The sequence below is a fragment of the Melanotaenia boesemani genome, chromosome 5, assembly GCF_017639745.1.
Source record: "Melanotaenia boesemani isolate fMelBoe1 chromosome 5, fMelBoe1.pri, whole genome shotgun sequence".
Taxonomy (NCBI): domain Eukaryota; kingdom Metazoa; phylum Chordata; class Actinopteri; order Atheriniformes; family Melanotaeniidae; genus Melanotaenia; species Melanotaenia boesemani.
Window position 1 is genome coordinate 17,758,046 of NC_055686.1, and position 13,311 is coordinate 17,771,356.

A 13,311-nucleotide genomic window follows, 5' to 3' on the forward strand; every position below is an offset into this window, starting at 1 on the left:
TGTGAGGCCTCGATAAGATAATTTTCTTTCAGTTGTTTCTCTGCCATGTATGGCAATAAGTGCAAATTGAATAGGGCAACTTTTTCGCTACAGAATCAAATTGACTTGATTTCCACCCAAAAGATTCTGCTATTTCCATTACCATAAATTTGTGTTATTTGTTTCCTTGTCATATATACAAACCAGTGCCAAAACAAAAGGACAGTGATACAGAAAGACACCTTTATGTGTCTATTGTTTCAAACACTGTAGACCATTATGTCTTGTCCACTCTATCCTGGCTCTTCTTGTGTTGGCATTGTTCCAAGGAAGATATTACTTTGACAAATGAAACGCCACAAACCCTCGATGGGCTTGGTAGGGCCCGAAAGGTCAGGAGCTGCATTGTGCAGGTGTCTGTGTGTGTATGTGTGTACGCCAGTGTGTAGAAGTGGTATAGCAGCAGATAATAACAAGAAATTCTCGTCAATTCTGCTCTCGCCGCAGATCTATGTAAATGTCAGAACCAAAGTGACCAGCCTTTCTCTCTGTGTGTGTAATTGTTTTATGAATAGCTACACTTGACTGCTGATGACAGACTTACATTCCAGGCGGGAAATGTGGCAGCAAGATGGACAGCGGAAACAGCCTGTGCGCTCCTTTTTTCTGTCCCTCTCTGCTCTCAGTCTGTCCCCCCCTCCCTCCCCTTGTTCCTCCAACACATTATCAGCAGTGTAACAGTAGGTTCAAAGGCCCCTTGCTTAGAAGTGCACATTTAGAGCTGCCGACTTAAGCAAATAGCTATTTGCATGCCATTAGGAGAATAAAAGCAGAGGGAAGCACCATTCCTCATCCAGATTCTGCATCTAACTGAATATTCCTTATTTGAGCATCCCAATCTCTGTTTTTCTTCCTCTCCTGCTGTGACTGTCAAGGCACAGTAAGAGCAATCACAGCAATCAGTGTTTCCTCGTGCCAAGCCGATTGGGAAGTAGCTGCCAAAACAAAAAGCGTGAGCGTCCAGTCATTATGATGGCGTGTGATTCGCTGGTGCTAGAAAACGGATGCTTGGACCATCTGTTTATTGGCTGGAGGAGGAAAACAACAGCAGCTTGGGGCAAGACTGTTGATGAGGATGCTCCACTAGGACACACTTAAACCTCCTGTGATCTTATCAGTCATCTGAATAGCTTTCTTATAATATGGGAGTGTTAATATATAGATGAGGGCATGCATTTTACATTATCTTAATATGGTCTCTCAAGCCACTTAGAGAAGTACAAATCTCTCAAGTTGCACAACCAGCTGCGTGATTTTTGACTTAAAATTTGACAGAAATGTCTTGTGACGGCATGTGACAGTCTCAGCAGATCTCAACAGATGTGTGACAGAGTTCAGGTGGTTAGCTTTCACTGCATAGTTACTGGTTAAAAGATTTTTTTTCTTCACAGAAAACTAGATAAAACAGCCCTACCAACATCCCTCGAGTAGGTGGCTCAATTGAATCTGGTCTGTGTCAGCGAGTGTAACAACATTCACTTTTTCTTTTTGGCTCACTCACACATCATTTTCCTCTCTCTTTACCCCTGTCAAATCATCTCATAGTGCTGTAAGAGTTTCAAAATATTCCCAGGAGTTCTTTGCAACCACATATCCAGGTCCTCACTGATGGGCCAAACCACTTTCTAACTGGTTTTACCTCACGAAGATAGAAGCCTCAAAACAGTCAGCTGCCATTTTTATGTAAATTGAGGCACAAAATACTGAGCTTCTTATTGATGCACATTTTGTCCAGATAGTAGGGAATGAATGGGGAACCCTACAATCTGCTGCCTGGTGCTTAAAATGAACAATTTTGTCTGCATTTGGAAAGTGAAATATATAGTGGTGCAGTTCAAACTAATATAAACCAAGTACAAACCTATAAATGTGAAAATGCTGAATGTTGAATCTCAAGTGCAGACAATCGATTTAGGTTGTCCGCTTTGTCAATATGAGCACACTCCAATGGCTACCCAAACTGTAAATGTTGTGTCCAGAACATGTAAATCTAGTCCACTGTATCATTTGCTCTGGAAGTTATTTCAGAATAACGGGACGCTCTATTGACTCTGTAGTCACATGGAAAATGACAAGAGCCTTTAGTTCACTACTACATCATGTGAGCCATTCCAAGCCCTGACCACAATAGAGCTTTAACATTTAGTTTTATGATTTGGAACGCCATCAGACTGTGCCACCGCCGCCTCACACACACGCAAGCACACGGAGGAACTTAACAGTGTTATGTATGGTTTCATTGCTCTGTATAGGCCATAATCACCCTCTCTCCATCTCAGTAAGCTCATGCTAAATGACCAGACGTCTCTGGCGGCTGCCATGATTTGTCTCTCCGTCGTGCATTGCGCCGTACCTCACTCTGCCTGCCTCCATCTCCTCCCTCCTTCCCTGCCACCATATGTTGTGCCTGTGTGACTGGCCGACGTGTCAGGCCTGACTAACGCCTTAACGGCAAGGCTGACTTTGATTTATTTCCTTTGAAATCTGGGGGCTGAGGGTAATAACACAGAATGACATTATTTGTTTATCAAATCTGAGGCTGCTTTTCTTGGCAGAGTCAAGATTTGATGACTTGATACCAACACCCCACTTGCCATGCACTCACACGCAACCCACAATTCTTGATTTTCCAATTATTAGAAGGTATGCAGATTTGCCTAACCTCCTCCAAATGAATGCCTTTGAAATCTGGAAGGGCAAGAAGAAATATATTTAGATGAACCAAAGAAAAGTCACTTTCAAGTCACATGTTTAACACTGCCACACAATTATGTGGCCAAATGTGCCAAAAGATACATTAAGAAAAACACATAGCAGGTGGCCCAGTTAATAAGGAATATGTTAAGTTCCCTCACCCTGTCTGTTTATTGCATGATCTGTTTCTCACTGCAACAGGACATGACAACAGGACAAAAACTTCACCTTGTTGATATTCAGGGATCAGGCCTGTCATTCTGGCACTTTAATAACACAATTTGTTCTTTGTAACATGTAGATGCATTTCTATAATAATCTTTGTGAAATTTGATGTCTGGAAAATTTGTTTAAAATCCACAGGATACAATTATTAGATCTAATATGGCTATTTGCCTCACTTGTCAGGGGTTAGTGTTTGTTAAAAACACCACCTTCACCTTCTGTTATCAGTTCTGTGAATAGTATCTTCTAGAACAGAATGCTGTGCTGTACAACCCAATAAAAGAGTAAAAGGTAAAAGGCAAGGACAATCTCAAAGACTGCCTGGCTGATAACAAAAGGGCCTCACCTAATAATGAACGACTCGGGTTGGCTTTCCTTTCTCAGATGTGGGGGAACTTGGGTAAGAGCTCTGCCAGCTCTTGCCAGCATGTTTTATGGCTAATTGAGGCATTTGGAATAAAACTGCTGCAAAATGGCACCCTTTAGAATTGGAGCGGGGTTAATATATAGTGATCCCACAATTAGCCCAGGATTGTTAAGATCTCTTTAATTCTGTGAGGTCCATTAAGCGGGATGGCCAGGAAAGTGCTTCCACTGAGACAATTTTTCTCTCCACTCTTTGTTCTTCCTGTCCTCTTTTCCTCTCAGCAGCTGCTGTAGTAATCAATATGAGTGGACATAGCCGTCAGCAGGTTGCCAGGTTATTCAGCCCTTTGGGTGCCATAGCTCCTGACATTCACCCACAAAGTGATTTTGTTTACAAATATACAAGAAGCAAGTGAGTTATTGGGAGTAGATTGACTTTGGTGCAGAAACTCTGTACAGTGTGGTCCCTAAGCTGGTGTGGAAAAGCTCGCCCTCCTGGACAGAGCTATTAGATCATTTTCTCTCCTGGGCAGAAACGATCACTGAGGTTTGCTCTTTACCCCAGTTTCTCAAATCCCCACTTGGCCTATGAGTGCCTGCACTAGAGCCACAGCAGCGGTTGCTGCCTGACCGTCACGACTTAGGGTTTTACAAGTGTCTCTCACAGAATATGAGAGTCCCTTCTGAGTTATCTTTGGGGATACAGAGTGACTGTGGGAGCTTGCCAGTTGGTGGAGTTTTTTTTCCCCCCCTTTTTTCTTTTTTTTCCTTTTTTTCAAATAGGATTGAAATCACTACATTTGAGCCTGCCACAGCCTCAGAAATTCCCCAATCCGTTCTAAACCATGATATAACAGCCCAGTTTTTACTGTTACTATCATCACACAGTGGCATGGGTTGCAATTTCAACAGAATGTAGATTTATAGGTTTAAGAAGGATGGGAGAAGTGGATAAAGCTGCACCTAAATACAACGTTGATTGGATAGTTGATGAGTATGGACCTAAACAGATGGTGGGCTCATTAAAGACTCATTTGTGATAATCTAAAATGATTCCAAAATTCAATTTTTTATACCAGGATGTATGTTTGGGCTAAGCCAAGGCTCCAGCTTTATCTGCAGTTAATACCAACCTGCTTAGTGCTCAGGTAATGATTTGGGAAGCCAGGAAATGGTGAGCCTTTGAATAGCACTAGGTTCCAGCACAGTGGATTTTGAAGCTTCTTGCAAGTAATTAAACAGCATGCCACCTCATACAGAGCAATTTCCTGCAAGGCATTTGCTTGCCAATGCAGCATGGCCCCAGTCTACATCATGTTATCTCTGTGAAATATGTCTTCTTTATCATTTTTTAATTATTACTGAGTGTTTATGTTGTTAGGAGAAAATCTACTCGGTGAGCATCAGATTAACATTTTCGTCACTGTTAGCTAGCTAACTGAATGGCAAAGATATCTGTGTCATCTATAAATGAAAATTGGAAGGGAAAAGCATTAAAATTGCTCCTATCTCATTTGTAAATCCAAAGCTTCTCTGAGAAAAAAAAAGCAGTCCATGGTGAGTCTGTAATTGTGTAAAACCAGTGGGGTAGACAGAAAAAAATGGGTGTGCATGTGAGATTCTGAGTAGTCTGAGGTAGAGTGCTGGTATCTGAGATGTTGGACCCCATCCCATGGCATAATGATGGCCACACGCCGTCACCGAGGGATGATAATCCTGCCGTGTGCATAAAGGGATTTGTTCTTGTTGGGCTGGCCACAGAGCATCCCAGGGTGAAAATACTGTTTATCTTTCCGCTGTCTCAAAGTCCCCTGGGCTGTTATGCCCCTGGAACTTGCGCTTCCTGATGTCAGTAGTCGATGCAAAAAGACACAGCCATGCACACACAAACAAGCACACACACAGACACACAGACACACACCCCTCTGTTAGGCGAGCTGCATTGATCCCACTCCTAATATCTATCTATAACATACATTCTTTTCTTATTTTTTTTCCTCACTACACACATGCACAGCCATTATCCCCCATAACCTCCCAGCTCACATCTCTCCCTGGATATCTGTCTCTATATATTCGTTGCTCTTTGTTTCAAACAGTCAGTAACAATCTCAACCATTAAACAGCCAGCTGCAGCAAGCTCACAGCTCTTCTGGTATGTCAGAGTGGAGCTGAGTGGCAAGAATCATTTTTATTTGTGATGAAATGTTGACTGCAACTTTTCTTCCTGAATATCAGTTGTCAAAATAACATTTTAAATATATCACATATATTTAGTGTTAGTGGGTTGTAATTCTCCTTATTTGAAGATTGCTTGCAGATGTCTTGTTTGCAAGCCATTTGTCTCAAAACTTTGTGGGTTAAAAGAGAGAAGAGACAACTTCTGTCCATTGTTGCCTTCGACTCTGTGAACCCACCCCCCCTCTTCTCCATACTCCAACCCGCTCCAACCCATTTGGTCTTCCTTGCGACTTGTCAGTCCTGGTAATGGATTTCTTGTTGGTGATGTTATTTTGGTCTAGTAAGCTGCATGCTTAAAATATGAGTGACAGATTTGACTCACATGCACACGAGGAGAATTTTGTTCTGAATGCTGCCAAAATAGACTGGGTACTACCACTGCAAAAGAAAATTGAGCAAAAACTACCATATGAACAATGAAAGGTTTCATGCACCCAAAAACCACCTTTACCACCTTTAATGAAAGATAAATGCTTTTCTCTTAACTTAAATGCCCTATTTTTCTTGTCTTCCTCATTTTCCCCCTCCTAAGAAGATAGATGAAGAAAATGAGGCCAACTTGCTGGCAGTGCTCACAGAGACCCTGGACAGCATCCCGGTGGATGAGGACGGATTGCCTTCGTTTGAGGCCCTGGCAGATGGGGACGTGACCAATGCCAGTGACCGGAGCTGTCCCTCTTCTCCTGACGGCTCACCACGCACCCCAGAGCCTGAGGAGCCTTCTTTGGTAACACCAGCAGCTCCTCCACCATCCACTCAGTACCTCCCCTGACATGATGTCTAAATATGTGCACATTGTTGGAGTTTATGTTAGTTTAAAGCAAAGGCTTTAGACAGCTGAGCACCAAAAGTGGTAATTTGTCTGTTAGATTTCGGTTGGTCCTTCCCAAGTTATGCTTCATATTTACCACAGTGCGTTGCTATGCTGTATGTGCAGGAAAGTAGAGATAAAGATCCAAGGAAGGAGAATGGAAAAGAGTGCTTGCTGCTCTGTGCTAATTACATAACACTGCTTTTGTGGTGGCAATTCAATGACATGAATACTGTGGTGGGGGCCAACTGCTATTGACACATTACCACAGCTCTGGCAATAAAGCTGCTACATAATGAAAGTAAGGGAAAAAACTGAAATACATTCTGTCTCATAAATTCTGTTCATCTAATGGGTCTCTACTCATACCAGTGCACCCCGATATTTTTATTTTTTTTTTTGGCAAAAAACACCCCAGACTTCTCAGTGAAAAGTTAGAAAATATTTGTTCTGTTATTTGTACTTATGACCATACCATCTGGACATTTTTTCAAGCTTTAATGCTTTGACCATAAATGTAATGTTATTTTACATTATAGTTCATTTTATTCCATGTCAGTTTCTTTCCAAATGACCTTTAGCAAAATGCCTTCAACGTGTTTATTCAATCACATGAGAGAACACTGGTTGTGTGTGTACAAAAACACCTGCATGAGAAGAAAAAAACTCTTTTTTTCCATGTCTATAAACTGCATGCAGTTGTCTTTTGTCTTTTTTTTAATGTTGTAGCAGTCAGCTTGAATATAATGCGTAATTGAAGGAAAATGTTAATTTACATAACATAGAGCCTCTCCCCTCCTTCTCCTACCCTTTTGGTTCTGTTTGGGTCCATTTGCAGCTGAAGAAGCTCCTTCTGGCACCCGCAAACTCCCAGCTCAGCTATAATCAATACACAGGTGGCAAGGCACAGAACCATGCAGCCAGCAGCAACCACCGGATCAGACCACCACCTGCCGTCGTCAAGGTAGGGACACACGCAAAATACATGCACTGCCTTGCTGCTTATTTTATTCTGTTTATTTATCTTTTATTCTGCTCATGCCCTGTTTTGTTTCTTTTTGCTTCTCTCTCTCACTTCTTGTCACTTTTTTTTCTTTTTTCTTTTTGGTGGCCGCCTTCAGAAAATGTTAAACTTCTGCTTTAGCAGTCTACTATCCCAGGGGGCCGTCTTGTAATGAAAACAGGCTGATTGCTGTTGGGCTTTCCAGGCGAGGCATCGGCACTGTTGTCTCATTAGCTCCAACACTTATACGCCTTAGTATAGTGCCTGTTTGAGGAAAAAAAAAAGCTCACTCTTGGATTAGATTGATGTCTTGAGATGCCAAGTTAAAAACATTAGTTGTGATGTTCTCATTAGATGCTCTGAAAATATTATTTTCTATATGGGTGGGTTTGATAAAGATTTTTTTCTCAGTGTAAGTGTTGGCTTTGAAATGTGACTTAATAGATTATGTGATTTCATTTTCATGTCAGGATGCTACATTTATTTACACTGCGATATACAGCATATACTGAAGGGCTTGTTTGCTCTTGCTTGGCAAAAATGTCTGAAATCTTCATTCGTTGTGCTCTACTGAGTGCTTAAAATCTACTAAATGCGAAAAGCATCTGTATCTGTTCATATTGTGTGTTAAACACAGCACAGACAGATTTGTGTGTGCTCTGTGTACGATGCACATTCAGTACGCCAACCTTCCTCGCTGAGTCTATTTTCATACTGTGCCTTTGAGTCATCCATTTCTAGAGCAGAGCGAATGAGCACTCCCGGAGGACATGGTGCGCGTACAGAGTGGTGTGGTGGTGCTTGGGGGGCCACGCAATTAAGATGATGGGCGGACGGCACTCCCACCATCCCCTCCCAGACACTAGGGCAACTACTGTGCTTTGACTTGCTTGAGACACTCTTTCAGCCTCTCTGTGACACCATTTCTTTCTAATTTTATGTTTTTGCCTTGAAGTACTTAGCATTTCTCACAACTAAATCAACTGTACTGTACTAACAACAGCAGGCAAAACTTTCATCTTAAACAAACTAAGCATTTATGTCTCTTTTTTTCTGTTATCACAGACGGAGAGCCCCTGGAACAGTAAAGCCAGAGGGGGCTCCAGCCAACAGAACCGCCCGGTGAGGCGGCCTTGCACTGAGCTCCTAAAATACCTAACGGCCACCGATGACATCCTGCTCCACACTAAAGCCAGTGAAGCCAAGGGTGCCTGGGCAGGTGCCAGTAGCAGAGACAAGAGTGGCCTGGGTCTCGGTGGCTCATCCTCCTCCTCGTCACCATCCTCGTCATCCACCTCCTCGTTCTCCTCCCTGTCCTCCACCTCTTCCTCCTCTTCCACCACCACCTCCAAGAAGAAGTCAGCCGTTTCATCTCAACAACAACAGCAGCAGCAACCGCCGCAGCAGCATCACCAGCGAGGTGAGAGCCGGGCTGCAGGCGAGTGTAGTATGGCTGGTGTTGGGGCTGGGAAGTGGCAGCGTTGCACTCACGATGACGGGGTTAAGGAGTCGGAGGGTGCCTCTCTCCCTGTTGGCCACAGAACCTACACCTGCGGCCATGCCCGCCCCAAACTGGAGCACGGGCCGCCCAGTGAAGAAGGAAGGCCGCCAGGCGATGTGGGCCGCCTGGCCGCCGCTAGGTTTATTAGGTATATGCATTCTTATTCCCTCCCTCCCCGAGAGGTGAGTCACAGCTGTGAGCATTGCCGAGAGGCTGCAGGCGCCACTCAGGCTAGTGAGGGCTTTGGCAGGCAAGGCCGTAGTAACAGCAGCGGTGCCAGCCACACTCCGCATAGGCACATCACAGTGACAATAAAGAAAAGAGACGAGAAGCCAGGGCACCCTTTACTTAGCCAGCTGCTCACCTCCAAACAGAGGCCCACTCAGTTCCGGGCCAACCTACCCCCACCCACAATCCCCCCTTTACATAGCACTAAGAGCAGATCAACAAGTAATAAGAGGTCCGAGGTCCCAGCCCAGGATTTTTCTAAGGTGGAAGAGGACGAGGTCAGACAGACCTCCGATCATAGAAATCAGGGAGAAAGTCTGGTTGAAGAGCCTGATTCAGCACTCCTGTTGTCAACTCTCACTTTAGACCTAGAGAGCTGGGTCACCCAGCTAGAACCAGGGCTAGACATGGGCTTTGGGCTTGACCTAGTGTGGCCAAACCAGGGGGGCTATGGGGAGGATGTTGACCATGCTGATGATGGTGATGGTGTTTTTGATGATGATGATGACCATGTCATGGGCAGCCCTGCAGCGGTGCTCTCACAGGGCCCACCAAGCCCACTCATCCCAGATACTAGCATTGCAGAGCCCACCCCTCCCTGCATCACACAAGGGCAAGGGCACCCACACAGGCAGGCACTCAGCGAGCACCCCGATGACCAGGGCCACCCGTTGTTAGGTAATCATGACTGCATCCCCCCCACTGGCCTTATCTCTGCTCTCTCTTCTCCCTGTCCTGCTCTAACCATTTCCAAGTTTGATTTCACAACTAACCCGTATTCTAATTTGAATCTAACAGTCATTCTGAGGACACAAACACCAATGACTGCAGAAAGCCTGCTCGCCAATGCTTTTCGCTAGTCCAGGAGGCATTTTGTTTGTTGTTTTTTTGTTTGTTTGTTTGTTTTTTTGCTTTTTTTTTTCAAATTAAAGAATGAAATTTAGAAAAAAAAGGAGGGGATGGGAAAAGGGGTGAGCCTTGTCTTGCTACTACACACCCTGCATTCAGGTTGATTCCTTGAACCATCTTTGGCTGATTGAGTGCTGAACATGTACATTTAGATTCAGATCCCGGGTGCTTCTCTTTAGCATCGTGCTACCAAAGCCACATTTTCTTAGCTGGAGCACAAAGTCAGCCAGAGCCTCGGGCAACTGCACAAGCTTCCTTGACTCTCCTTTCTTCCTTCTTTTTTCCCCCCTCCTCTGCTGATGGTGCATGCAATATGACTTATTGTCTAGCGAGGGGCTCACCCACTGTCATGTCTTGTTTGTGGCATTGTCTCTGTATGTTTTTATTCCATTATGATCTGTATGTTGTCTTGAGCACAGTCTGTCTGTGTCTAGACACGTCTTAAACCATCACTCCATCCTGCCTCACAGAGTAAACAGTAAATCCTAAGATAGTAAATTGTTAAAATGGGGTCAATTTGAAAAAAATATCCTTTGTATAGTAGTGTCCATAGAAAGACATTATAACTAGGGATGGGTGTTTTTTTCTGTAGTAATAATTGTATTTGTTGAGCAAATTTAAGAATAATTGTTGCAGAATGTGGACCTTTTCTCTTCTGCCATGAGTGTCATACTTAGGTCAATAATTACCCATGCTCCTTTGTGTTCTGCAGCCAAACCAACCACCTTGCCACTTCCTTTGACCCCAGAGTCTCCAAAGTAAGTGTGAGAAGTTTTTCCACATTATTCTAGGCAAAAAGCAACAACAAACTAGAGCAACAAACAAAGCCAAAGAAAACTAATCAGACTAAAATCCAAATTGAGGCATTTTTGTGACTCATTTCCATTTCTTATATCACAAAAGCTTTTAAAATCTTCCACCTGACAAGTAAGAGTTTGCCTTATTTTTTTGTCTTCCAGTGACCACAAGGGATCACCGTTTGAGAACAAAACCATTGAACGCACATTAAGTGTGGAGATTGCTGGAACCCCAGGTAAGCACACTTTTCTGACCATCTCAAATATATTTAGTCATTACACAAACCTTAATAACACTAATTCCTTGGTTATTGTTGCTTGTTCCGGGTTAATGCTATATTTTTTTAACACGTTGATTACTCCATCACATTTCAGAGTTCAAGGTGAAGGCATAGTATTGATTAGGCTTTCCAATATCTTCGGGGTTTAACAGCAAAAACACACCCATCACTCCCTGTTCTTCATAACTGAAAAGTTAATATGCCTTCAGATCCTAATGCTCTCTGACCAACAGCTTACCTTTCCCACACATCACAGGAAAATTGAAATGGCTGTGGTAATGTCTTACCTGGTTAAGCTTTGTAATTCAGTTTAGCCATGATGATCTGTGCCTTCCTGTCCTAAACTCTCTTGTCATGCAAATTTGTTGACTTGGAGGTAATTTCCAGTGTTATGTGCAGCGTGAGGACAACTCTGCATCATTCACAACATCGGTGATGCAGTATTTGTATTGTTGGGTTGTAATCAATTAGAAAAATGCTTTGTGCAAAAAGTCATTATGAAACAAAAGTGAGGAGAATGATTAACACACATTTCTTTGAGTTTAATCATCGTAGATCAGTAAAAATTAAATGACTGCCCTTTGGCCTCTCGCTCTGGCCCTTTTGGGTATTCATTTACCAAGAGGTGGATATGATCCTTGTTCTAGCTCATGTCTCTCCCTTACACCCTCCATTTGTGGGGGATAGAAATTCAAACCTTGAGAGGTATCCCTGTGTCCTTCTGACTTTGGCTAAAGTGTTGTTTAACCCTCATGTGTAGATAAGCTTCAGGGTCAAATGGGATGCCTGTTGGTCCTAAAGAGGGGAAAGAGCAGTGCTTCTTAAGCTCCAGGTCAGTTAAGCACAGTTAATATTTCCTCCTGTTTTACTGCACGTGGGTGAGTCTATTGACCTGTGGTCAAATCTGCGTGTTCGTTCTGTTCCACCACATCCATTTTACAAGCATGGTCAAATAAAGCCCTTCAGCTGACTTCTCTATCCTGGGTAAATTTAAGATTGAATATTAGCAAGAAAGTCATTAGTCCAGAAAGCTCTGAGTTACTCAGCCCCATTTGTAGTTAGAGATTAGCTTTTTAGGCTCATGCAGTATGAGATTGATGGATATAGATCCCAGAAAGTGCAGGAGGTAAGCTGCTGCATGTCCTTTTTGCTGATTTAGAGTAACATTCCATCACAATAAAAAAATAATGGGTGCATTACTGACAGTCAAATGGAGGTATGTTGAGTAAGCAGCTGAACTTTAGCCTTTACAATAAGTTGTAGTAGATGTTATTATTTGAAGGAAATATAAATGCAATTGCCAGGATCTGTAAATTGTGTACCCAGCCAAATTATTTCTAATTGCAAATAAAAGTAATACCTACATATTTGCTTGACCCTCCTCAGAGAAGTGTAGTAAAGGCTACAAAAGGCAGTGAGGCCCCCTTGGGATATGACTGTTCAGGCCTAATCTCTGCCAAGCTAATAGATTTACCCTGTGCTGCTGTGTTGTCTTTAATTACTGTATCTCATGACACAGAGGTGGTCGGTGTGTTGCTATTTGCATAGCTTACTGCCGGATCAACTCTTTAAGCCTGCAGTTGTTATTTGCTCTGTGGTCTCCTCACGATTTACAGCTGGACGTAGAAAGAGACAAAGAGAGAGAGAGAAAAGATTATAAAAACCCTCCTGTTTCTTTCTGCCGTGCTCACTTGTTCCATCGTTTTTTGCCAGTGTCTGCATGATTGGTGTTTGTGTCTGCAGATCATCCATCAGTAGCAAGTTTGACTGAGAGGCACATATTTATCTAACTCTGATTTATTTCACCCCCACTGCTAATGGCTCCTAGTTTATGATCCCATGCGCAAATTGTTTTGGGCAGATGGCGCATCATTGTTGAAACAGAAGTTTTTCAGGCATTGTCTAACATCCCCTCTCCCTTTCTCCTTTTTAAATAGGCATTATATATATATATATATATATATATATATATATATATATATATATATATATATATATATATATATATATGTATATATATATACACATATATATATACATATACAAACAGTCTTCTCAGTCTCCCTATCATCTCTGAAAAAATGAAGGGGGAAAGAAAGGCTGGGTGCTTGCAGTACTACCTATAATTACATCTAGATAATCAGCATATTGATAACCCCCTTTGGCCCATGGATCCCAAACAGAAGCAGGTTATTTCAGAAACACGTTTATATGTC

At 42.8% G+C, this 13,311-nt stretch overlaps 1 protein-coding gene across 6 annotated transcripts in view; it reads left to right on the plus strand.

Annotated features, from left to right (window-relative positions):
• ppargc1a (peroxisome proliferator-activated receptor gamma, coactivator 1 alpha) overlaps positions 1-13,311 on the plus strand; it is a 296,804-nt gene that overhangs the window by 271,466 nt on the left and 12,027 nt on the right. For 3 of the 6 annotated variants that reach the window (XM_041985113.1, XM_041985114.1, XM_041985116.1), the window contains exons 3-7: positions 6,098-6,292; positions 7,215-7,340; positions 8,445-8,799; positions 10,730-10,775; positions 10,977-11,050. In XM_041985113.1, coding sequence (XP_041841047.1) covers positions 6,098-6,292; positions 7,215-7,340; positions 8,445-8,799; positions 10,730-10,775; positions 10,977-11,050 — 796 coding nt within the window. Of the gene's footprint in view, positions 1-6,097; positions 6,293-7,214; positions 7,341-8,444; positions 9,787-10,729; positions 10,776-10,976; positions 11,051-13,311 lie in introns of all 6 variants that reach the window. The other 3 variants (XM_041985115.1, XM_041985117.1, XM_041985112.1) reach the window with 2 other exon arrangements.